This window comes from Danio rerio, chromosome 8 (assembly GCF_049306965.1).
Source record: "Danio rerio strain Tuebingen ecotype United States chromosome 8, GRCz12tu, whole genome shotgun sequence".
NCBI classification, from domain to species: Eukaryota; Metazoa; Chordata; class Actinopteri; order Cypriniformes; family Danionidae; genus Danio; species Danio rerio.
This window is the reverse complement of record NC_133183.1, coordinates 13,930,733-13,955,945: the sequence shown is the minus strand read 5'-3', so window position 1 is coordinate 13,955,945 and position 25,213 is coordinate 13,930,733. Positions and strand designations below refer to the sequence as shown.

Here is a 25,213-nt window from a genome sequence, read left to right as displayed (position 1 = left end):
GACAAATCTGCAGCAACGGTGTGATGCTATCATGTCAATATGGACAAAAATCTCTGAGGAATATTTCCAGTACCTTGTTGAATCTATGCCATAAAGGAGTAAGGCAGTTCTGAAGGCAAAAAGGGGTCCAACCCAGTACAAGTAAGGTGTACCTAATAAAGTGGCCGGTGAGTCTAGTTACCATAAGGGAACACCCTAACAACACCATTTTAGGCATTTAATTCTATTTTCATCCTCTAGTGGTGCAAAACTGACACACTTCACATTTAAAAGCTATTAAATACAAAAACATACAACAAAAACAACAACATACATTCAATAACAATGCTAGTGGTTTGTAGTTCTAATTGCGAGGCAGTAAAAATAGGCTTCTTTGAAGGAAATGAATAGTGAAAATCGTCATTTTTTTATTGTGCGTCATCGCTTGTCACTCTAATCGCTTGTTTGTTGCCGTATGTAATCTGAGAAAACAGCACTGCTAAATTGCTCACACTTCGCTTTATGGAAGACTTAACAACTACAGCAAAGGGCTTCATTTGTCTTCATTGGAACATGACAGCTCAAGGCAACAGCAAAGGAAACGTCTTATAATAAAACACCACATCGCAATCTGTTTCTTTCAAAGATGTTTTCACCTGTTTCTGTATCTACAGCTCTCCAATACCCCTCTGCCTGAGCGAGGCCAGTTAATTCTTGATGCTCTCAACAACTATAAAAGCAAGTAAGAAAAAATGTCTTGATTATCTGGTTAAAGTTAAAGCATACTTTATTTTTTGAATGTGTTTAGCATCTTAATCGTGATGCAACATTTTCTAAAGCAGCTTATATAATGCTGTTAACTCAAAGCAAGTAAAACAAAGCAAACACATTTGCATTGATAATGTTTAGGGTTGGGCGATGTCGACCAATTTGGCATCGTACGATGTCTAATGTGAAACATTGTGATGGACGATAGCATTATCATCATAGGTGCTGGTGAATAAATTTTTTATGAATAATTAATTAATTCATAGCGAGTTAAATATTTGTACCCTATCGTTTTAACTACCTGACCAACATGGTCTTTGTTTTACCCATAACCAAATCATAAATAAATAAAGATAAGTTACACTCAAATTACCAACTGTCAATCTCTTTTTCTGCAGGACTCTGGTGTGACTAGGCAGAGTGATCTGTGTCGTTAAAATAGCGTCGACAAACCAACATCAACCAACCAACAGTATTTGAGGTTTACGCTAAAATTACTAAGTACAAGCATGAAAGCGAAAGATTGAAGCAGTGTACTGATGCTGTGACACGTTGCCTGATAGATTCAAAAGACAGAAGAGTCGTTAAATAAAAACACAATTAATTAAATATAACGGTTAACAACTATAGTGAGACATGATCCAGCGGTACATCCTTGATAAACTGTCCGACATGCACTGCTCTTTAGGCTTACTGCTGGAGTTCAGACGCTGCAACGCATGACAGAGTTTGTGTGTGTGTGTGTGTGGTCACGTGATGTGCGTTTTCAGCGGTATAGTGTGGACGGCGAGATCTTTTCATAAATGCTAGATGAAACGTCAGTGTGGATGTGGATAATTTTCATTCTAAAATGCCATTTTAAAACTCAGACGTATTCGTGTAAATTGGGATGTGTGTATTTTTCGCGAGAGGGTTACTGCTGTGAAGAGGGCAGGGCGATGGATCGCAATACCAGCTCAGCATCGTGATGTCTATCTGCGATGGACAATGGCATCATCTATCTACCCAACCCTAGTAATGTTTATTATGAAATAAATATAATAATATTTTGGCTTGATATTTAATTTTTAAATTAATTTCCCTTTAGACTGTTGAATTGGAAGTGAACAAAAATCAAATGATAAAATGTGGCTTTTATACCAGTTACAACTTATCTATGATACATAATATATATATATATATATATTTCAGATTTTTATGTTGTTTTTCAATTGATTGATGCATTCATACAGTTAAAGTCAGAATTATTTGCCCCCTTTTTTTCTCTTTTTTAAATAATTCCCAAATGATGTTTAACAGAGCAAGGAAATTTTCACTGTATGTCTAATAATATTTTTTCTTCTGGAGAAAGTCTTATTTGTTTTATTTCGGCTAGAATAAGAGCAGTTTAAAAAAAAAATTAAACACCATTTTAAGAACATCATTTTTTAGACCTTTAGGCATTTTTTTTCCGCTAGTCTACAGAACAACCCATCGTTATACAGTAACTTGCCTAATTACCCTATCCTGCCTAGTTAACCTAATTAATCTAGTTAAGCCTTTAAATGTCACTTTCTATATAGCTGTATAGAAGTGTCTTGAAAAATATCTAGTCAAATATTATTTACTGTCATCATGGCAAAGATAAAATAAATCAGTTATTAGAGATGACTTATTAAAACTATTATGTTTAGAAATGTGTTGAAAAAAATCTCTGTTTAACAGAAAACGGGAAAACAAATAAACAGGGGGGCTAATAATTCAGGGGGCTATTTATTCTGACTTCAACTGTATATAGCCATGTAAAAAAAGAAACTAACTAACTTGCATTTACTGTAATTACAAAATTTCTGTTTTTCTTTATAGATTTAGGATTTGTAGTTGATTGAATTTTATTTTTAAACTAATTTCGAGAGAATCACGTGCTTATGATTGCTCAAGGCTACAGAATCTCACTGGAAGAAGTAGGTCATGTAGGTACTTCTTGCATATTGTTTCTCGAATTCTATGAATTCCGACTACTCAGCTTGCGTACTATATAGTAGGGAAGTATTTGACTTTGGACGCAGCCAACAACTTTTTTACTTGTCTAGAAAATTCTTATTGATATGAGAATTTTTTTATTTTTGAAGTAGAAACATGCAATAACCTTGATTTTTCAGTGACAACAAAAATAAGTATTATTTTGATTAACTAGCATTTGAAAAAAAAAGACAAAATGTTTTTGGGGGGGTCTAAACTTTTTTTTAAAATTTATTATTATTAAGACATTTTGTTTTCTTTTTGTTTTAGGTTTCTCTGCGGCAAGGAGATCAAGAAGAGGAAATGCATTTTCCGACTAAGAACGAGGGTCCCTCCTAACCCTCCATCTAAGTTGTACCCAGAGAAGGCCCAAAAAAGTGATGCACATAGGGGACGCAAAAAAGCAGTCAGCAGAAGCAGGTTAGTTTCACAATCTCTGAGCATTTCTGACAACCTTTTGTTTTCTTTCTAGTGCCTCTTTTTTATTAACTGTGCTTCTAGTTGATGGAAACAAACTCATCCATGAGACTGGTCATCAAGACATCTATCACAATAAAATTGAAATTAATTGGCTTTTTGTGTATTATCCAGTCGGCTGATCATAAATAAAAGCTTTTATTATTTTACCAAGGGACTTAAAGGAACACTTTGTTTGGAAATAGAGTTAAACAGTTTCTATTTACCATTAGTATGAATCTTGTCAAATTATCTCTAGGTCTGGTGGGAGCACTTGTAGCTTAGCTTAGCATAGATCATTGAATCTGATTAGACCATTACCGTCTTTCGGATGAGACGTTAAACCGAGGTCCTGACTCTCTGTGGTCATTAAAAATCCCATGGCACTTCTAGTGAAAGAGCAGGGGTGTAACCCCGGTGTCCTGGCCAAAGTCCCTCTATCGGCCCTTACGATCATGGCCTCCCAATCATCCCCTTCCACCGAATTGGCTCTATCACTGTCTCTCCACCAATAGCTGGTGTGTGGTGAGCGCACTGGCGCCGTTATCCTGTGGCAGCCGTCGCATCATCCAAGTGGATGCTGCACACTGGTGGTGATGTGGAGAAACCCCCCCTCATGATTGTGAAGCGCTTTGGGTGTACAGCCATACACAATAAAAATGCGCTATATAAATACACATTACATTATTAAAATAATTGTCTCACTCAATAATGACCAAAGAGTTTAGGTAAGTTTAGATAATTAAGTTTAGATAATGGTTCTATTCAAAGCTTGAATCTTCTGCTGTTCCATAGTGACAAAGACTGGCAGAAAATGGAAAGTTTTTATTTTAATAATAATAATAAGGAAATTTGCCATCGTGCTATTGCTGTAGTAGTTGTAATGATATTATGCAGCAATTAAAAATAGTTCTGGATCATCTCTCAGAAATGTTTCTATAGTGGTAAGGCACGCTCCTTGTGCAAAAAGGTGGTCACAATGATTTTTAAGCACTGCATAATATCATTGCACCTGCTGCAGCCATGGCACCACAGCAAAGTTTCTTGATTATTACACATATTATACATGAGAGTATAGTTCCTAGACATATCGTCCTAGAAAATAGCAACTTTTAATTTGGTCAGTCTTATCACACAATGTAACTACACAAGAGTTCAGCTTTAAATAGAAAAAAGCTTATTAATTTTTAAGCAAGATGCTAATGGTCTAATCCAATTTAATTATCTATGCTAAGGTAAGCTAAAACCACTCCCACCAGACCCAGAAATCAGCTGAATGTATTTAAAAATGGTGAAACTCAATTGTTTAACTCGATGGGAGTTGTTAAATGAAGCTGTTTTCAAAAATAAAGTGGTGTTCCTTTAGGATTTGCGCACTGCTTGCAGTAAATAACAGCCACATCGCCTTGTAATTGTTTTAATAGTTTCAGCTCTCGCATCTTTAATAACACTTTTAGTGGGTGGTGATAATGCACTGACTGTTTATTTAGAGAGTTTATTCAGTCATTATTCTGCTCATTTATGTTGAGAAAATGTTTATCATTTTCCTGTGTTGCAGTAACTCTGATCCTGCAGAGAAGCGGAGGAAGAAGAGGGCCAAGTGGCTGCTGGAAGATGCTATTCCTAACGTAAGCTTTTCATCTGGGTAACACTTCATTGCCACACCAGCCGTATAGCATGACCTTTCTTGTCTGCTGTCTTACAGTGTGTGTTACAGTGACCACTGCTCTGTAATAAAAGAAGGTTCTGAGCTGCATTGTTGCACAGCCACTATGTTAAGACCAACTGGATCTTGTAATCAGTTGTATTTTAGAGGAAAATTAGTTACTGACCAGTCTTAGATTGAGGAATTCCAAGCAATGGATGCCAATGAACACACATACTCAGAATTATTAGATTTTTTAACATTATTTTTGAATGTTGTATGAATGTATTTATTAGTAGGGCTGGTCGATATGGCAAAAATACAATCTCGATAATTATTTTCCATATTGAACGATAATGATATATATTTCAATATCAGTTGTTAATGCTTCCAGTTTTAAAAGTTTCCCAACAAAGACTGAAGCCACAAATAAAAAAATGAGGGTCCATTACATGGTGCAACATATTTTCTGACAAAAATATGGTGCATCTGTGTAAAAATCTGCTGTGAGATTGGCTCCTAAATCAATATAGAGTAAAAAATTCCAGAACTTATCATTTTATTGACATAAAATGTATTGTGATTTGATATACTGTAATATTGTTTATCAACCCAGCCCTATTTATTAGTGGTTGATTCATTGATACCTAGAGAGGTCAGTCCAGTGGATATTTGCTCATACATTAAAATTCAAAAGTGGCCAATAAGATTTTATTTTATTACTTTAAAAAAGTATTTTAATTAGATAAAAGTGACAACAGTAACATTAATTTTACAAAACAATGCTATTTCAGTTGTTTTTACCATCCTGTTTATCAAAGTATACTTCATTGATATATAAATATACTTCATAATTCAAAATTATCCTTCATTCATTTTCCTTCAGCTTAGTTTCTATTTGAGGGGTCAATACAGCGGAATGAACCGCTAACTATTTCAGCATTTGTTTTACACAGCGGATGCCCTTCCAGCCATACCCAGTACTGGGAAACACCCATACACACTCATTCACACACACACTATGGCCAATTTAGTTTATTCAATTCACTTATACTGCATGTCTTTGGACTGTGGGGGAAACCAGAGCACCCAGTGGAAACCCACACCAACACAGAGAGAGAACATGCAATCTCCACACAGAAATGGCAACTGACCCAGCCAGAAGTTATTAATAGTCTGATAAATAGTCTGATAGTCTGATAACTTATTAATAGTCTGATAAATATACATCTTCAAAAAATAAAATTGAGAGCCTAATTACGAAAACTAAGGTGAACCAAATACAGTGGACAAATTATTTTAGATAAAATTCTTAACTGCATAAAACAAGAAAACATCAAAATCTTTCTTTCCATTTACAAATTGCCAAAATGGCACCAATCAAAATTCTTAAGGCCAGCAGCACACAGCTAAACTGAATCAACTGGCAGAAATAGTCCATAATTTATTGGCTTAAAGATATCAGCCAAATAATTTTCTTGCTGAGCCACTAAAGCTGAAAAAAAAAAAAAAAAATTTATTGGCTGATACCAGTATAGCTGCTAATATAATGCACAGCTGTGGTTAGAACAGCCTGATCTCATGAGGAAACTTAACTGTGGTAGGGAAGCCATGATCGAACACCCGAAAAGTAGGGGGGCAGGTTGAGACAGTGGCGGCTACTATTTACCTGAATCGCCGACCCTGTCTTCTTTTTCCCACAACTAAGAAGAACCTTATCACAGTGGTGCCGAAACCCTGGAAATAGTAAATAGTAGTTTTTATTTTTGAATGAAAAACTATTTAATTATTCATGAGACCTGCCAGACCTGCCAGTGTTAAGCTCGAGCTGAGAGATACGGAAACCACGACACAGTATTTAGCCGTTCATGAAGGCTCATATGCGTTTGTTTCCATCATCCACGGGGTTTGTTGCATGCTTTCCCCCGCGATCTTGTCAGGGCCGATCATACAGCAAAGCTGTGTGTGTGCTGCAAGCATTTTTATCGGGAGAGCAGCACGAGAATTAGAGAATGGCGGACGCTGTCTTTAATCAGGAGTTCGTTCACATTCAGACACATCGCCGTGCTGCTGTGTTTGCCTAAATCCTCCAGATTACCAGCAGGGTTAATGGTTAAAATAGACGGGTCAGGAGACCTGCTGCACTGAGTCTGCTGGATACGGGGATTGAGGGAGAAGTCCTCATTTATAGTGTTTACATGAACACGATTATCTTTATAATGATATAAATTGTGGTTGTCTGTATATGAAATTACGAATAACAAATGTAGCAGGGCATTAAATCACTGTTCATTTCTTTGCATTTTAACTATGTAAACTATAAACTCATGCGTCTCCTCTTTGTGTCTCATTTTGTGAGCTAACTGACAACAGCAGTTATTCGCTCCCCTTCTCCCCTGCTGGCCACGCCCACTCCTGCCCGATGCTCGCGGAGCTCCACGCCCATTAATCATGCATCTTTTGAAAAAATTCTGAAGTAGACTTTAACCGAAAGAGGGGGGTGTCATGGTCCTTTAATGGCTCATTCGTAGTTCGAGCTAATTTGTACAAAAATATATGATTTTAAAAAGGAGGCATGGCCACAAACCCCACCCCTAAACCCATCCGTTATTGGGGGAGGAGCAAATCATACTAAATTTATGAATGAGATCATACAAACTCATACAAATTAGTCACAAAATCAAAGCTTTCAATTGCCGTGAGATAGCGTTGTTAGAATTAGAGACTATTTTCAAATTCATTTAAAAAATGTACCAAAATTCAAGACTTTTTGGGCCCTATCATACACTTGATACAAGATGCTATTTTCAGACCAGCGCAACCCTAATTTCCTCGTTTTGCACCACGCTGTTCATGGGTGTTCCAGTCTAGAAAGGAGGTGTGTTAAGGCACATTGTTGGTGCGTTGCTGTTTTGAGGAACTAAAACAGACTAAAAGTCCAGCGCAGAGCATGTTAGTTCTGCTCCTTAAACGAGTACACATTGCCTAATACACACAGGATGTACAGCAATACGCAAATATCTTTTCTTATTATTTACTACACAAATATAAAAACCACTGCCTCCATGCCTTCTTTATCTCGGGGGGATTTTCAAAGTGTATTCATGACAATTTGCGTTTGTATAATGTTATTATTAGCAGTATTATTTATTATATATATATATATATATATATTTATATTTGTTTTAACCTGTCAGGTTTTGGACCATACGGGACAAAGGACGTGTGTTTGGATGTAACTCTTTTTTTTTTTTACCACATTTTGTTATTATTGTTTATTTATGTGTTTGCTGGAAATAACTGAATTTAGAAATAGTTTTGAAAAAATCATTGCGCTTAACAAACAAAATAAATATGTAGGCTAATACATGTCTTTAGTGGAGTGTGTACATCACCGAATCCTTATCCATGAAAGTAAAGAGTAAAAGTAAAGTAAAGAGAAAGTAAAGAGGCCGAATGGAGGAAGTTCGATCTTTATCCTCATAGATGGCTTGTTTAATTGTTTTCTCACTAGTAAAGCATTCAGTTTTTCCGCTTACAAAGTCCGCCATGTAAATAGCAAATGTGCACAATGAAACTGACTCTTAAGGGAATGGGAGATGAGACTGATTGTTATAACGCACGTTATAATTAAAACATACCCATAACTCAATAAGAGAATAAGCACAACTCTGATAGACCATGCGCTGCGGTGCAGAGGCTATTGTTCCGTCCTTAAAATAGCAAAATTAGATTCAGACACGCTTTTGTGCCACGTGCTTTAGATTTTGCAACTAGATCATTAAAACTTTAGTGCAAATGTTGAATGACAACATAAAACATTATCAAAACTGCTGAAATTAAATTGTCCCTAATTTTGATCAAAATAATTGAAAACTCTTAGAAATCCTTTCACAATGTTGTTAGTGTCTTTACTTAACTGACTTAAATATGCTTGAATTACCACTTCAAGTACAGTTTTAATAATTTAACCACACATTTGCATGTTCAATGACATTGTTCAATGTTCATTAGTCAATACGTAAACAAATATATATACATATACGTATACGTTAACATATACACATGTATTTTGTTTTATTTAGATGTTCTTTTTTAAAGTATTATAACGTTATATTTGATGCTTTAATTAATTATTAGCTTTTTATCAGCTCAAAAACCCCATGTTGGGAAACTTGACCTAGCTGATATATTGATCTATCACTAGAACACACACACACACACACAGACTAAATAATTCAGTTCGTGCAGTCCTCAGATTCATGAGCAGGCAAAGTTGCGCTATATGCTTGACCTGTCAGTGCAAATCCTAGCCTCTCATATTCAGATTGTATTTTCTAGCACTTCTTAAAGTTTCTCGAATCCCTCACCAGCTTGCCTTCATGCTGCCTGGTGAATTGCTGCTCATTTTTTTTAAGCCATTTCTCCTTAAGGTTTGTTGTATGCAGACTTAAAGCCGATTTAAATATGACCTGTGTGAAGTTTTCTCTTCGATATCTTCTCCTGGCTTTCTCTAGCATGTCTCTGCACCCTGTGGTGATCCTCTTTTTGTTTTGTGACACCTGCTGCCATGCAGCCCCTGCATTTCTCCTTATTTTCTGATGTGTTGCTTCTTCTCTCCCTCACTTTTTCATTCATTTTTTGTGAAGCTACATCGAAAGCTAGGCTACAAGCTACTATGATCTCAAGTAGTTGCTCTCTAGGCTACGTTTACATGACACTGATGAAAAAACAACGTAAAAAGTTTTTCCCCTTGTGTTGTAGAAAAGTTTCACATCTACAGCACAACGTTTACCAAAAACGACCAAAAGCTCTGTATTGCATATGTTAGGCTAGTATTTAGCTGTTACGAAGTGGCTGACACAGTGGGATCCATTTGCAGTATTTTTATTAAACACAGTTTAATAACAAATAGCACACAGATGTAATGCGTGTGCGAACTCACATCAAACACAGTAGTATATGGTCGTAGGCCTCGTGGCAGGTAAACACAGGATCAGTATGCAGGCATGGGTCAAAGGCAGTGTGCAGGCTAGAGTTCAAGGTAGGCGGCATGGATCAGAGTCGGGATTCAGGCAAAGGTACAAGGCAGGCGGCAGGCAGGACAAGGTCGATAATCAAAGCAAGGTAGCAACAGGGAAACAGGCAAGGCTGAGAAACGCTCAGTAGTGTTAGCCGGGGCAGAACAAGACTTCGCAATGAACTGGAGTGTGTCTGCTGCTTATATGTGTGAGAGTGGGTCATCAACTGAATGAGCTGTAGGTGTGCATGCTGTTAGTGTAAGTGGATGACGTAAAGTTAGAAGTCCGGTGATGATGACCTCTGCTGGCCAGCGAGGGGAATGACTGGGACCGAGTCGGTGACATTAGCACTGTCAACATGTTGGTAAACATTACCTGTTAAGAAGTGTTAGAAAGTATCTGTTAGGAATGTCGTGTGTGTATATGATGAATTTCTGCTGTTGGTTGTAATGTGAAGTAAATCCACATTTTAATGATTAAACATTAACATTAGCAAACACTTGAGCAGCAACACTGTCACATACTCTATAATTGACATGATAACATATTGATCATGTCAATTATTGATAACATATGTTCCATATTGACATGATAACATCACACAGTTGCTGCAGATTTGTCGGCTGCATATTCTTGATGTGAATCTCCCGTTCCATCACATACGAAAGGTGCTGTATTGGACTGATATGTTGGCACGATGCTCAATTGATACTAAAGGGCCCAAAGTGTGCCAAGAAAATAACCCCCACACCATTACATCACCAACACCACTCTGAACCGTTGTTACAAGGCAGGATGAATCTATGCTTATATGTTGTTGACGCCAAATTCTGACCCTTCCATCTGAATGTCGCAGCAGACTCATCAGACCAGGCAACATTTTCCCAATCTTCTATTTTCCATTTTTTGGTGAGCCTGTGTGAATTGTAGCCTTAATTTCCTGTTCCTGCTGACAGGAGTGGCACGGTGTGGTCGTTTGCTGATGTAGCCCATCTGCCTCAAGCTTGGACATGTTGTGCATTCAGGGTTGCTCTTCTGCATTCCTCGGTTGTAACGAGTGGTTATTTGAGTTTCTGTTGCCTTTCTATTAGCTCCAACCAGTCTGGCCAATTCTCCTCTGACCTCTGGCATCATCAAGGCATTTGCTCCCACAGAACTGCCGCTCACTGGATAATTTCTCTTTTTCAGACCATTCCCTGTAAACCCTAGAGATAGTTGTGCGTGAATATTCCAGTAGATCAGCAGTTTCTGAAATACTCAGACGGGCTGGTACCAACAACCATGCCACATTCAAAGCCACTTAAATTACATTTCTTCCCCATTCTGATGCTCGGTTTGAACTGCAGCAAGTCGTCTTGACCTTGTCTTCATGCCTAAATGCATTGAGCTGCTGCCATGTGATTGGCTGATTAGAGATTTGTATTAACAGTTGGACATGTGAGCCTAATAAAGTGGCCAGTGAGTGTACATGATACCATAATTTTCAAAAACTTTAGTTTTCGGGTGTTTAAATGGAAATGACAATGGTAGCATTTTCAAAAAAAATGTTTAAGTTGTAATAAAATTTGTAATAGATTTTAAGATTTATACATTTTTAGTAACAAAACACCATTGTCATGTTAACTATCTAGCAAAACACAGGAAAAAGGTTTCTTTTTTTGACTGAAATCTTTGTCGTGTAAATGACACCCTAGTCAAGCTAGGAAAATAAATTAGCTGCACTCAAAGCTGCTTTAAAAATGATATGCTACTGACCAAGTAGGTAGGTAGTTTAGGGTTAGGGTTAGATTTTGCGATATGGGTTACCTAAATTAATGTTGTAAGTGTTGTTTTTAACAATGTGGCAGCCAAGATTATGTCACTTCACAAAAAATCTAACTAAAGCATGCCTGGAGATCTCCAAAATAGTGACTTAGTATTCCTTTTTTGTAATATTGAGTTTGAGATTATACAAGGAACAGGTCTTACGTAAGAGGAACGAAGCGTTCATCAAAAAATGTCTGAATGTAATAGTAGCTGCCTCTAAAACTCCAGTATAATTTACAATTAGCAGTAACATAACTATAGCACATATATTTGCTCTGTGTGGGAAACCAGAGCTCTCGGAGGAAGCCCATGCCAACACAGGTAGAACATGCAAAATCCACACAGAAATGCCAACTGACCCAGCCGAGGCTCGAACCAGCAACCTTCTTGCTGAGGCAACATCGCTACCCAGTGTGCCACCACGCCACTCTAGCAATGTTAATAAAGGCTTTTAAATTCTTTTCACTTACTTTTCAAATGCCGTGGACTTATGATTTCATTGATACATAGACCTTGTTGTGAAGTAGTTTCAAGCCATGTTTAGTACCTATTATACAGTGGAGCTGCATCTGAAACTGCATACTACTATAGACCATTTCAATGTGGTCATATCATTGGCCAATAAACATTTCCTGCTTTTTAACAAACAATTGCATAACTGTTACAAGAGGCTATTAAATCATAACTTAATGTTAAACCAGCTATCATAACATTATTTATCAATATGTGGCTCTTTTTGGATTCTTGGGAGCTATAGAAATAAAAAATGTAGAACAGGAAATACGTTGGGACCACTGTTTTGGTTTACATCCCTCAAAATAGTCTATAGTAGGTACTACATCCAAATTTGAACTTACTTCATGACCTATAGAATAGTACATTCTATATGGTATGAATGGATTTGGGATATACTAAATTCTTCATTTGCCATAATCACATCACCTTTCTGTGTCAGTTGCATCACTTTACTCCAATTCATAAATTCTCTTCTGTGGCCATGGGATAGTAAAGTGTCATCCACTTACTACTAGATTGCTGTTTATCGAATACTGTGAATTTAGACATGCATATCAGCTCACATACTGCTTTTTACAAACTGTATAGGTATGTGTATCTGAAATTTGTGATTTCAGACATCTTATAGGTGATTTTGGAAACAGCACCTTATTTTCTTTGTTTTTAAAAAAATCATTCATTCATTCATTTTCTTGTCGGCTTAGTCCCTTTATAAATCCGGGGTCGCCACAGCGGAATGAACTGCCAACTTATTGAGCAAGTTTTTACGCAGTGCCCTTCCAGCCGCAACCCATCTAGGAAATTAAATGAATCAATGTTTTGAAATGTATTAATCTTTTAAAGAATCATTTTAATAAACCGAATCATTGAATCACTCACTAAGACATGGACTCGTCACCACCTATATGGCAGTTTAAGGTGTCATATTTATTTATCTGTGACATGCCAGCACACAAAAAAAACACATTTTTAAAAAGTTAAGTTTTTAACATTCCAAACAAGAAGTTTTTTCAATATCTCAGACCTCTCAATTGATGCTACTTTTAGTTTGTCGCTCCCCGGCCCTCTCTTTCTGCATTTTCTCAAAAGGATTACATTGATCCTCTGAAGCATTTAACGGACAAATCCTCCTGAGGTCTCCAGTCTCCAGGCTAAATCACAGATCTCGACACTGCAGGCAGAGCAGCTAATAATGCCATGAACAACTTCAGACATGCCATTAGACTGAGTGTAACAGCCATGACGGCTCTGATCATCATAATCAAAGCTGTGATTATCGGCTTCATCCTAATGACAAAGAGCTGATGCAGCATAATGAATTTAACATTAGTATTTCATGCTTTGTTTGTGATGTCATTGTAGAATGACCTCACCTCCAGCTGGAGCACCAACCATCATATGGCCAACATCTTCGACTTCACGCTGGACGAGCTTCAGAGCTTGAAGAGGTAAATTCAACTTCATACTTCACACAGATGGCTTTTTCTGTTTTGTGGCTAAATCATTCACAAATGTGAAACTGTTTTATTGCACTATATTTTTTTAAAATATTTGACTATTTGACTCAATATTTGACTTTCTCAAACTGAAATTACATTTACAAAGAAGTTGACAAAAAACAAAAAAATTAAACTACTTGCTGAAATTGATCTAATTTTTAGTTTTTAATTTTTTTATTTATAGACATATTTAAAAAATATAATAATAATTAAAATGACAAAACAGAACCATATTATAATAAAAACTAATTTAATTATAAATAAAGTTAAAAACTGTACATATACTGTATAATAAAATATGAATTAAATATCTATAAATTAAAATCTTATTAAATATTTTACATTTAAATATATTTAAATATTTAAATATTGCACAGCCCTAACACACACACACACTGTTATATAAATTATTGGTCATTCCACCCATATCTAATGCTAATAAAAGATTTAATGAATTCAAATCCTGTCACTCATGTTTTCTGAACACTGCATTTTAAACATGCAGATCGTTTAACACTGTCCTGCTAGATCATTATTCACCCTTGTCCTCTTTAGTGACTTCATAATGCATCAAAACCTCGAGGCGCATCGTAACAATTAAACGCCTAATACAGAAATCTGCATGCTTGGGCTTTGATGGCTCATTCGATACGTCTGGCCTTCATTTTTTATGATAAAGTTGTCTCACCTGTGGTAAAAAAAAGCACCAGAAATTAATTGTCGCCTTTCAGTCAATGTTCATAATGAGGTCTCAATTAAATTCAGTCTGCTTTCATCACGGCACGCTTAACCTTTCCTCATTACCTTTGATTTGAATCCTTAAGCATCTATTTATTGGCTTTCGAATAATCGCGCTCATTTGCATCCATTTCCCTATGAAATATCAGAAAGGTCTCTCACTGTTTCCCCAATCACAACGGAAAAAACCCCCCACATTTTTTTATCAACACGGTGGGTGAAGCGATTTAATTATACTTTTCTGTAAAGGTTATCGTCTCTCAAACAGGCCTGAATAATGAGAGAACTGGAAACACTATTGGGGCGCGCAAAGCTTTCAGAGGCGAAATCGGCCGTCTAAAAGGAATTGTTGAAGAGTATAAAGGAGAAATCTGGAGTTGGTTTTCGGTCATAATAAAAAGGGCACGTTGGGTTTCATCATACAAAGCCGTGAACTGTGGTTAATGACTGCCATGCTTTGAATGGTAGTCCTGATAAACTCTGTTATAGTCACAATCCCAGTGCTGTATAATGTGTTGAATAGCAAGCAGCAGGTCGGATCAACTGTATTCTTTTGTATTCTTCAGTAGCCTCTGCTTTGGCCTCTGGGGTACAGCTAGATTAAACAAGTCGAGAAAGATAAGATTAGTAACATAAAGCCAAATTGAAATGACGCTCCTTTTTTCAATGTGCTGTTTTATGTGAGAAGTTTTGATTACTAAATTAAATGTTATTTATTTACTGTACTGTTTTAAAATGTGTTGATATTTAGTCGTTAGAACTAGAACTATAAAATGAATATATTATGTTATATATTTAAAAAAATATATAAATAAATAATAAAAATATATTAGTAAAATTATTATTATGTAATAAAATATATCTGAAAAAATAAAAGCTAAGGATTTTTTTTCTAATATTAAGATTTTTACTTGCCCTGCAAACATTTTTATTGGCCCCACAAAAAGAGAAGTTAATAGTTATTTCTTAGACATATATTAAATAATGTGTTAAAGGCCAAACATAACTGTATACATACACTTTTTATTCAGCATACCTTTAGCTTAGCACAATTTCTTTAAACACTAACCATTAAAAAAATACATAAATGAAAACTTTCTCATACATAGCCTCATTTCTATTGTCAAGTTTTGTAAAAATCTATTGAATTAATGTATTATGAAAACGTTGACTAGAGCCCCTTTCACACAGTGTTACCGGTAAATATCTGGAAAATTTCCGGAAAGACTTTACTGGTATATTGAAAAAAGCGCTGTTCACACAGGCGAGGGAGTTACGGAAATTTTCCGGAAAAGAGCATTCACACATCCATTCCAAAATACCGGTAAATTCTGACATCATTCACCACAAATGAGCTTTAAACGGCTGCGCTTGTATTTGTAAACATTTGACTAAATTACAAACTCTGTGAATGATCAATATTGTGAACAACTTTCGCAGGATCACTTTCGCCTGTCGAGATGTTCATAATATGTGCGTGTGCAGGCGCTCATAGGCTGTTTCACAGGCACACGCAAAGCTTGAAGGTAAACAAACAACGGCTTATCATAAGCATCTCATCGATGATTATTTACACAGTTGGCATTAAGAAGAACATATAAACGTGATCTGACTAACTTCTAGCAGCTAAATGTGTCTGGAAAAATATTCAAAGGCTTTTATTCTCACAAACCGCGCGGATGTAAATGCGTCTGACTGTTGTGATTGGCTAAAGCAGACGTCTCACGTCAACACGTTCTAGACATGCACGCGCTTAATACGGGAATCTTCCTTCTGCATTCACACAGCGCAGCATTCCGGCAAATTGCCGGAAATGTTACAACTTCTCTTTCCAGAAAATAGCCAGAACGAATTTACCAGTATTTTCAAAAAGGACCTGTTCACACATACAACCTTTCCGGAAAATTGCCGGCAATTTTCCGGAAAGGTCTGTATGTCCGGAAAGGTCTGTATGTGTGAAAGGGGCTTAGAATTATGCATTATAGGCTTAAATTATAGAGAGAAATAACAGATGAACTGAGAGTGCAGTCTGATCATGAAGCAGATCAATGTTGATCTTTCTTCAGTGCAGTGCAGAAATGAACAAAACAATAGGGCTAATACAAAATGTTATAAGATTAAAATATTGAATAATTATCAAATGGTCATTTCTGACAAATTTTCTGAGGTATAAACTGTTCTCTGTAATATTTCAGCATGCTTTCACTTTCGAATTCGAAATGAAACACATTTATTGGTAGGAATGACATTTTGCCCTACTCATAATTCTCTTTTCATATTCGTATATGGCTATTACACAACCATAACACACTGTGATGTAGCCTGGTTTGTAAATTCGTTGGATCGCTGGATCGTTTTGCTTTCTAAATACAATCGATCCACTGCAGAGTTAGTTTCAATTGAAAAAAACACTTCTTACTTTGTATTTTTTTCTTGTTTCTAGTTGAAATATCTACACTTCAAAGCAAAAAAATGATTATTTCACTTACACCAGAGGCAGATCAAACAAAAAAGTATCTTAATTTTCACTTATTTCTTCTGACAGTGAAAACTAAACAATATTTGTGTGTGTATATATATATATATATATATATATATATATATATATATATATATATATATATATATATATATATATATATATATATATATATGGACAAGAAACAAGACAAAACAAAGTAAGAAAAGCTTTTTTGCATTGTGATTACTCAATTTCTGTACCTGAATACGGTTGATTAATTTATTTTATCTTTGTCATGATGACAGTTCATAATATTTTACTAGATAATTTTTAAAACATTTCTGTACAACTTAAAGTGACATTTAAAGACTTAACTAGGTTAATTAAGTGAACTAGGCAGGACAGGTTAATTAGGCAAGTTATTGTATAGCGATGGTTTGTTCTGTTGACTATTGAAAAAAAATTTGCTTAAAGAGGCTAATAATTTTGTCCTTAAAATTGATGTCCTTAAAATTTTTAATTAACAACTCCTTTTATTCTAGCCGAAATAAAACAAGTAAGACTTTCTCCAGAAGAAAAAATATTATCAGACATGCTGTGAAAATTTCATTGCTCTGTTAAACATCATTTGGGAAATGTTTAAAAAAGAAAACAAAATTAATAATTGTGTTCAACTGTATCTATGTATATATATTTTTTTTTTTTCAGTTATTTATGTATTAAATATTACAAATACTAGTTACAAATAAGCAGTTAAAACTAGTATGTCAATGTTTAGCAATACCATTGTTGACATCTTTTTCTTAAAACAATAAAATAATAACAAATACAAATAAAAAAAACTAAACCTGATAAAAATGCACAACCAAATTGCCAGTTTCTTCTTCTACTTGTTTCTCAGTACCAGCTCAGGACAGACATTCAGTTTGGACCAGGACTCGACTGATGCGGCCAGCACTTCTGGTTCTGCCACTACCAGCGTCTCCTATGACTTCAGGTACATTTGAGTCCCTTCACATCTCTTTTCCCCATTAACAAAAGATAACAAAACATTTGTATGTATTTGCTAAATGATCACTAAAATCTTTGGACTGTTTTTTATATCTGCCAATGTGCTCTATGCACAGCTAGTGTATGTCAGAAAATTATAAACTTCCAATGAAAGCTTAATGTGACTATTTCCTGTTACAGCATCAACATTGCAATGCAATTAAAAGTACATTCAGTTTAATAGATTTAATTATTCATTTAGTTGTTCAAACGTAAAAACTGGATGAAAGATTATGTAGACTTAAGCGCCATCAGGAGCAACAGGCTAGTGCAGAAACTTCATTGAAAATACTGGGGTAAAATAAACTGTCGTATTGTTAATGTATGTTAAAGAAATCAGATCTTAAATGTGACGAATTTGTAATGGAAAGACGTATACCCCGTTCTCTGTGTCACTGGTTACATTATAATAAACTCTGTTCTGTTCTGTTTCTGATGATGGGTCAGAGCAGATGTGTTATACTGCGCTTTTATGCAGAAAATTTGCACATCGTTTTACAAAGAGGTGCTTTAACTCACCAAAGGTTTGCACTCTCATGTGTTGCTGAAAACATTCACTGAGAATTGTTTGGGAATAAAGATTGTGAAATTCTGAATCTAAATAGAGTCAGTGGTGGCAAAAACATCCCTGTTTTTATAGGCTTGATTTAAATAATATGTGTAATACCATAAAAAACTCTTGTGAAACTATTCTTACAGGTTAGAGAGACAAAAGAATCTTCTGGGCTTAATTCTGTAATTATATAAGTAATGCAAGTAATTTATACATACTTTAACAAAATGCATAATGTATGTGTATCAGTATATTAGATTCATGAATTAGTATTTGTTTGACATGAAGACAACACACTACTAACGCAGCTCAATCAGGCCTCGCACCCTTGAGAAGAAAGGATTTAAATTCTATGTATTGCAAGGTGTACGTTCCTGGAAGAAAACTCAAGACTACAGTTAAGCTGTTTTGAGCTCAGAAAGAGCACTTACTGATATAGATTCATAACTCCCTTTGGTGTGAGTTTGTGCTTTGTTATTTTGAAGGTCTTATTCATGCTCAAATAACAGCATTTCTTTAGAACTAAAGGAGGCTGGAAGTGTAAAAAGCTTAATAGGAGCTCTTTAACACGAACAGTCTAACGCCGTAACAGCTCTCTGCCAGTGAGACTGAATCACAGAGTGCGTTAGATAATTCTGAGTCATGAATTAGTTTAATTGCAAAGTTGTTTAACAAAAGTTATGCTGTTTTCGCTCTTTGTATGTAAAAAATTGAAGGCTTTATGTGTTTTTTAAATATGAAACAGCCATCTGGCAACAGTGGCAAAAAGTGTAAGACCTGAACTGAGATCATTGTTAACATTTACTGTACATTTCTCAATGCACAAAAACATTTAATTTCTTCTTTTAAAAAGAAACTGAATGCATTGAATTTTAACAACTAAAAAAGAATTGGAAAAATCTAGAAACTCATCTTAATGCAGCTGAAATATAAACTTGCTTAGCCGTGGGGCTGTAGATTCAGCGCTTAGCTCTGCTGTGATGTAATCCTTCATAGGCCATTGCGAATCAGCCATACTCCTGCTCCAGTATGATTCATATGAATGAAGTTAAAGCTGTGTATTTGACATATGAGGTCACCTTAATGGATCTTTTCAGTGGAGGACCATTAGCAGGTGACCTGCTGGTACCATGCAGACGTGGAAAACATGTTTTTAAACCCTGGAAGACAACTAAAAGAAAACTCCCTATTCATTCATAACTCTGCTGCTTCCAAACATTCACAAAGGGTTAAAAATAACTATGATGGTATGAATTGAGTGCTTTTTAAAATGCTGATGAACTGTAGAATCAAGTCATTATTTCATGTCATTTTTATTTGTATTGTAAAATGAAATAATACTAAAATGAACTATACTTTAACCATTATAATGGAGTCCAGAAAAGTTGGCCTGGTTCTGCGAAGCTAATAGTTTTTTCCCATTTTTTAAAATGGAAATTTTAACGTATTATGTGGTGATGTTACAGTATGTCATATATATATATATATATATATATATATATATATATATATATATATATATATATATATATATATATATATATATATATAAAATTATTATTATTATTATTAATATTATTATTAATATTATTATTATTATTAAAAACAAGCTTATATTCTATTGAATTGTAGTTTAGTTTAGGATAATGTGATAAAACATCACATTTAAAGGGTACCTATTATGCCCATTTTTACAAGATGTAAATTAAGTCTCTAATATCTCTAGAAAGTGTATATGTGAAGTTTCAGCTCGAAATACCACACAATTCATGTTTTTTAACTCTTTGAAACTGCCGCTTTTAGTCTCTGATCCTAATTGTGCCATTTTAGTGACTGTCGCTTTAAATTTAAATGAGATTGTGCTCCCAGCTTTCTTTTTCAACAAGGACGGAGCTACAAATGCCTATGGGCTCTGTTTTGACTATCCAGGCGCAAAGTCCAAAGAGCAGGGCACAAAAGCATTAAAGGCGTGTCAGAATCCACTTTTGCTATTTTAAGGACAAAAAAATCCACTTTGCGCCGTGGCGTATGGTCTAACAGGGTTGAGCTTATTCTCTTAATGAGTAATAGGTGTGTTTTGAGAATAAACCAATCAGAGTCTCATCTCCCATTCCATTTAAGATTCAGTTGTGTCGCGCCATAGCGCATTTGCTATTTACATGGCGGACTTTGTAAAAGGAAAAACTGAGCACTTCTCTAGTAAGAAAACAGTTAAACAGACCATCTACAGCTAAAGCATGAGTCATGAGCCTTCTCATTGTTTACTTTCACTTTCACTCTTGTGGATAGGAAACGTGTTGTACGCACAGACATCCATAAACCTATACAAAATTAATTTAGTTTATTAAGCGCAAAGATTTGTTTCAAAACTATTTCTAAATTCATTTCTATACTCCAGCAAATGAATAAATGAACAATAATAACGAAGTGTGGTCAAAAAACTGAGTTATATCCAAATACACATGCTGTGCCCCATATGGTCTAAAACCTGACAGGTGGGAAAATCTAAGCTTGTTTTTAATAAAACAAATATAAATATGCATATAATAAATAATACAGCTAATAATAATAGCATTATACGAATGCAAATTGTCATAAATAAACTAAAAAAGCCCCCCGAAACGAAGAAGGCATGGAAGGCGGTGGTTTTTATATTTATGTAGGCTAGAAAATAATCATTTTAGTAATATTTTATTCCTTTAATTATTTTTCATTTGTAAAGATATTTGCATATAACGCGCCAGCAATGCGCCTTAACACGCCTCCTTTTTTAGACCAGAACGCCTATGAGCACACATATAAGTGCAAATGCATTTGCTATTTAAACAGCGAGCTGGAAAACATCAAAATGACTTTTGAACTGAGCTGAAACAAGCAAACAACAATTGCGTTGCGCCAAATTGCGTAGGGTGTATGATAGGGCCCTGAGTGTCAGCATAGTGGTAGATTCAAAAACAAGACTAACATCCTATGTTAATGAGGGAGAGATCGATGGAAAAATGATGACGGATCAATCAATGTCTTTCTGCAGACTGTTTTTATGACGTGTTATTATATAAAATACAATTCTTTTTTTAACCATTAGAACCTGGTTATATTCACAGACTGTTGCCACACAACTGTGTTTAAACCCCTTATTAAATAGATTTTTGCATAATAGGTCCCCTTTAAACTCTGATCATTGACTTATACTGTTATACATGCATGCTTAGTCGTATGTAATAATGAGAGAAAAGTCAAATGCATCTTTATGACAGAAGGGATGGTCTTACATGCAGGCTTGAATTCAGGAGCCAAATCTTAGCAAAAGAGTTAATCCACAAGAATAGTCTTGTAAACAGGCAAAGGTCAGGGCAGGCAGCAAACAATCGATCAATAATCCAATATCCTGTCAAAAATCCAACACACGACACGGAAAAAAAATGCGGAGAATTGCACACTATAACAGTAATACAAGACTGAGCAATGGTTGAGTGTGAATGTGGTGTTGATATAGTGTCTATTAGCGGTGTAAATTATCTGCAGCTGTGTGTGTGTGTGTGTGTGTGTCTAGATTGATATTGGTCTGAACTGGGGCAAAGCATGATTAAATGTGTAGTCTGGGTGAATGAGTGGCGAACATGTGTATAAAATTTTTATTTAATATTTTTCTATAGCACAAATTTGGACCGTTATCGTAAGTTATTTTGTTAGATAAGCTCCAGATTTGGCTTCAGTATTGACTAATCTATTGTATATGTGCAACCCCGCCAGTTCTATGCCACCCAACCCACTCTAAGCTGGTATCAAGCCGGCAACCTTCCTCATGGGAGTCATGGGAGTCGGCTAAAGACCATGTCCTCTAGCGTCTGTCGCTAGAGCACCTTTAGAGGTCAAAGGAGTGAGGTTTACCTGCACAGCACCTACTGGCTATCCTCCGTTACATATGCACAAATATAATATTGTATAGCTTCCTTCTAAAAATATGAATTTAAAAGATAAAGTCGTGGGGGGTGTACTTATTTATATGCTGAGCACTGTATATATTAGGGTTGGGCATCTAAGCTATAATGCCGATCCGATACGCATCTCGATACAAAGAATACGATCCGATATATTAGCGATACATTTGTGACATATTGCGATGCAACACGATACGATTCACACCCATATCACGATACGATGCGATATTTCAGCACTAACTAATTAGATCAAGTTTATGAGATGATGTGAAAGAGGATGCTGTGCCATTGAATGAGTTTGATTATTTATAAACCAAGCAAAACCAAGACTTTTTTTACAAACTGGCTTTTCTCTCAGAGCCAGAGTGTCAGTTTACAGTAGAGGGCCATTTTAGAACATATAGCACATATTATTTAGGTATTTTCAAGATAAACAGAATGTATAAGTGCAATATATATTAAAAAAATATGTATATATTTGCACTCTTTCAACATAAATAAATTTAGCATTGCACAACAAGAATTGTGATTTAACTTTTCAACTATGAAAACAAGTTTTACAAAGATATATTTTGCCACTGATTATTCAAAACTTAAGGTGGTGAACTAGCAGTGTTATGCTGCTTTGAAACATCACTGTCACTGTAAACAACAGGCTAATAAAAATATAACAAACCAGCAATCTTCTTGCTGTGAGGTGGTCAAACTACCCACTGTGCCACCGTGACACCCAATTATGTTTATCATTATTATTATTAATATTATTATTATTATTATAATTAAATAAAAATTAACAGGAGGAGGTGTTTAAAACCTTCGTTCTTCGTGACACTAGGCTGAATATCTTTGCAGATGAACAATGCAATAGCATTCGTTATTGGCGTAGAGCGAGCTGAACTGTTGCGCATCGAAAAAAAACTTGCAATGCTTTTCTCACCACTTTTGGAGCTGGTTGAAGCAGTGCGAAAGCCGGGGATGCAGAAACACTGGAAGATGCTTTCACAACAACACCGTGGCGCCGCTTCAAGTGAGATTTCAGATTACTCGTATTGCCCGCGTATTTTACAGATGCGCGGCACATTTGCAAATTGCATCTGTCCTGTCATGTCGTCCATTCTTAAATCCATAATGTTGCCATACTTTAGATTTAAAACTCAGTGGGGAATAAAATGTTTGTTTTGCTTCTCGCGCTTTCTGAGGGCGCTCCACTAGCTTCATCCGCACACCTGATACACTGAGTTGTAGTGAAAGTGTACACATCCGCAAATCCGTTGCTAAGGCTTACTTTATGTAGGTCGATTAAATTATGCGCCAGAAACAGGTTGACAACACTTGTTAATAAATAAAAAATACATTCTATATTAAAAATATAAGCTGTATCTCGGAAAAATTGATGCATCTCGCAAAAACCGATGCATCTCGATTTGCTTCCAAAATTTCATTCATCCTCTGCTGCTCAACCGATGCACTCGCATCGTGCACGCGCATGACCGCGTATCGATACATATCGGTTAATCTTCCCATCCCTAGTATATATACATACTCACACGCTGGTTGCTGGAGTACTCTCAAGTTTCTCTGTTGGATACTCCAGCTAATACTTGTGACACCTTAAGTGTTTAGAAAATAATAGGTTTCATTATTTTAAAGTGGCTTTATGTAAAGACGGCTTAGTTGCTTTAAACAGTAAAAAAAAAAAAAAAAAAGGTTAACGGTCCCGTGAAGTGAAATGTGCATTTATTTATTCTACAGTTTGTTCGACAAAGAGAAAGTGTGACATAGAGCAGCTCCTCCCAAAAAGAAGCAGCGAATGTAATTTTGTTCTATCACCGCTCTGCTTGTACCCCTTCAAATGTAAAGCGTCATGAAGGGGGCGGGGCACGTCAGATACTAGAGAGCATTTGATTGGTCACAGTTTGATGAGAAACTGAAGTATGAGGTGACTTAAAAAAACGTTTATTTAGGCGTAAATTGCAAACTACAAGCCTTACATATTTATATCAGTTTTATTTCTTCTAAATGGGAATTCTGTTACTGTTTTGAAGCACACCAGCTTTTAGATCTCTTAAAAAAAGCAATACTGATACTATCAAAAAAATAAATTATGACATGTAAAATGTTTTTGTTTTTTGGTAGTTTGCATTAGTGAAAATATATTATTAAATTAAAATAGGATACTTTTCTGATTTTCATTCATTCATTTTTCTTCGGCTTAGTCCCAATTTACCAGGGGTCGCCACAGCGGAATGAACCGCCAACTTATCTAGCATATGTTTACACAGCAGATGGCCCTCCAGCCGGAATCCAGTTCTGCTAACCCCCATACAGTTTCGCATTCGCACATACACTACGACAAATTTAGCTTATTCATGTCACCTATACTGCATGTCTTTGAATTGTGGGGAAAACCTGAGCACCCAGAGGAAACCCACCCGAACACAGGGAGAACATGCAAACTCCACACAAAAATGCCAACTGATCCAGCCGGGGCTAGAACTAGCGACCTTCTTGCTGTGAGATGACAGTGCTAATCACTGAGCCACCTCACCAATTTTTTTTTACATGAACATATTTGTCCTCTATAGACCTACAGTGCAGTCTGTTTAACCTTTATACACATTTGACACAAAATGACCTCAATGACTGCGGCTAAACCACCACACTGTTGACCTTTATCCACTCTGCTTTTTATTATACATGAGCTTGAGAGATTTGTCATTGTGTCTCTGGTTTGTCCCTCTCCGCCTATCATCTGGCTCTTCCACAAGTGTTCTCTTCA

At 35.7% G+C, this 25,213-nt stretch overlaps 1 protein-coding gene across 2 annotated transcripts in view; it reads left to right on the top strand.

Moving 5' to 3' along the window:
- phf19 (PHD finger protein 19) overlaps window positions 1–25,213 on the top strand; it is a 63,091-nt gene that overhangs the window by 24,958 nt on the left and 12,920 nt on the right. For both annotated transcript variants that reach the window (XM_005166852.4, NM_001128526.1), the window contains exons 10-14: window positions 654–721; window positions 3,019–3,168; window positions 4,763–4,832; window positions 13,555–13,640; window positions 17,792–17,887. In XM_005166852.4, the coding sequence (XP_005166909.1) occupies window positions 654–721; window positions 3,019–3,168; window positions 4,763–4,832; window positions 13,555–13,640; window positions 17,792–17,887 (470 nt within the window). The remainder of the gene's footprint in view (window positions 1–653; window positions 722–3,018; window positions 3,169–4,762; window positions 4,833–13,554; window positions 13,641–17,791; window positions 17,888–25,213) is intronic.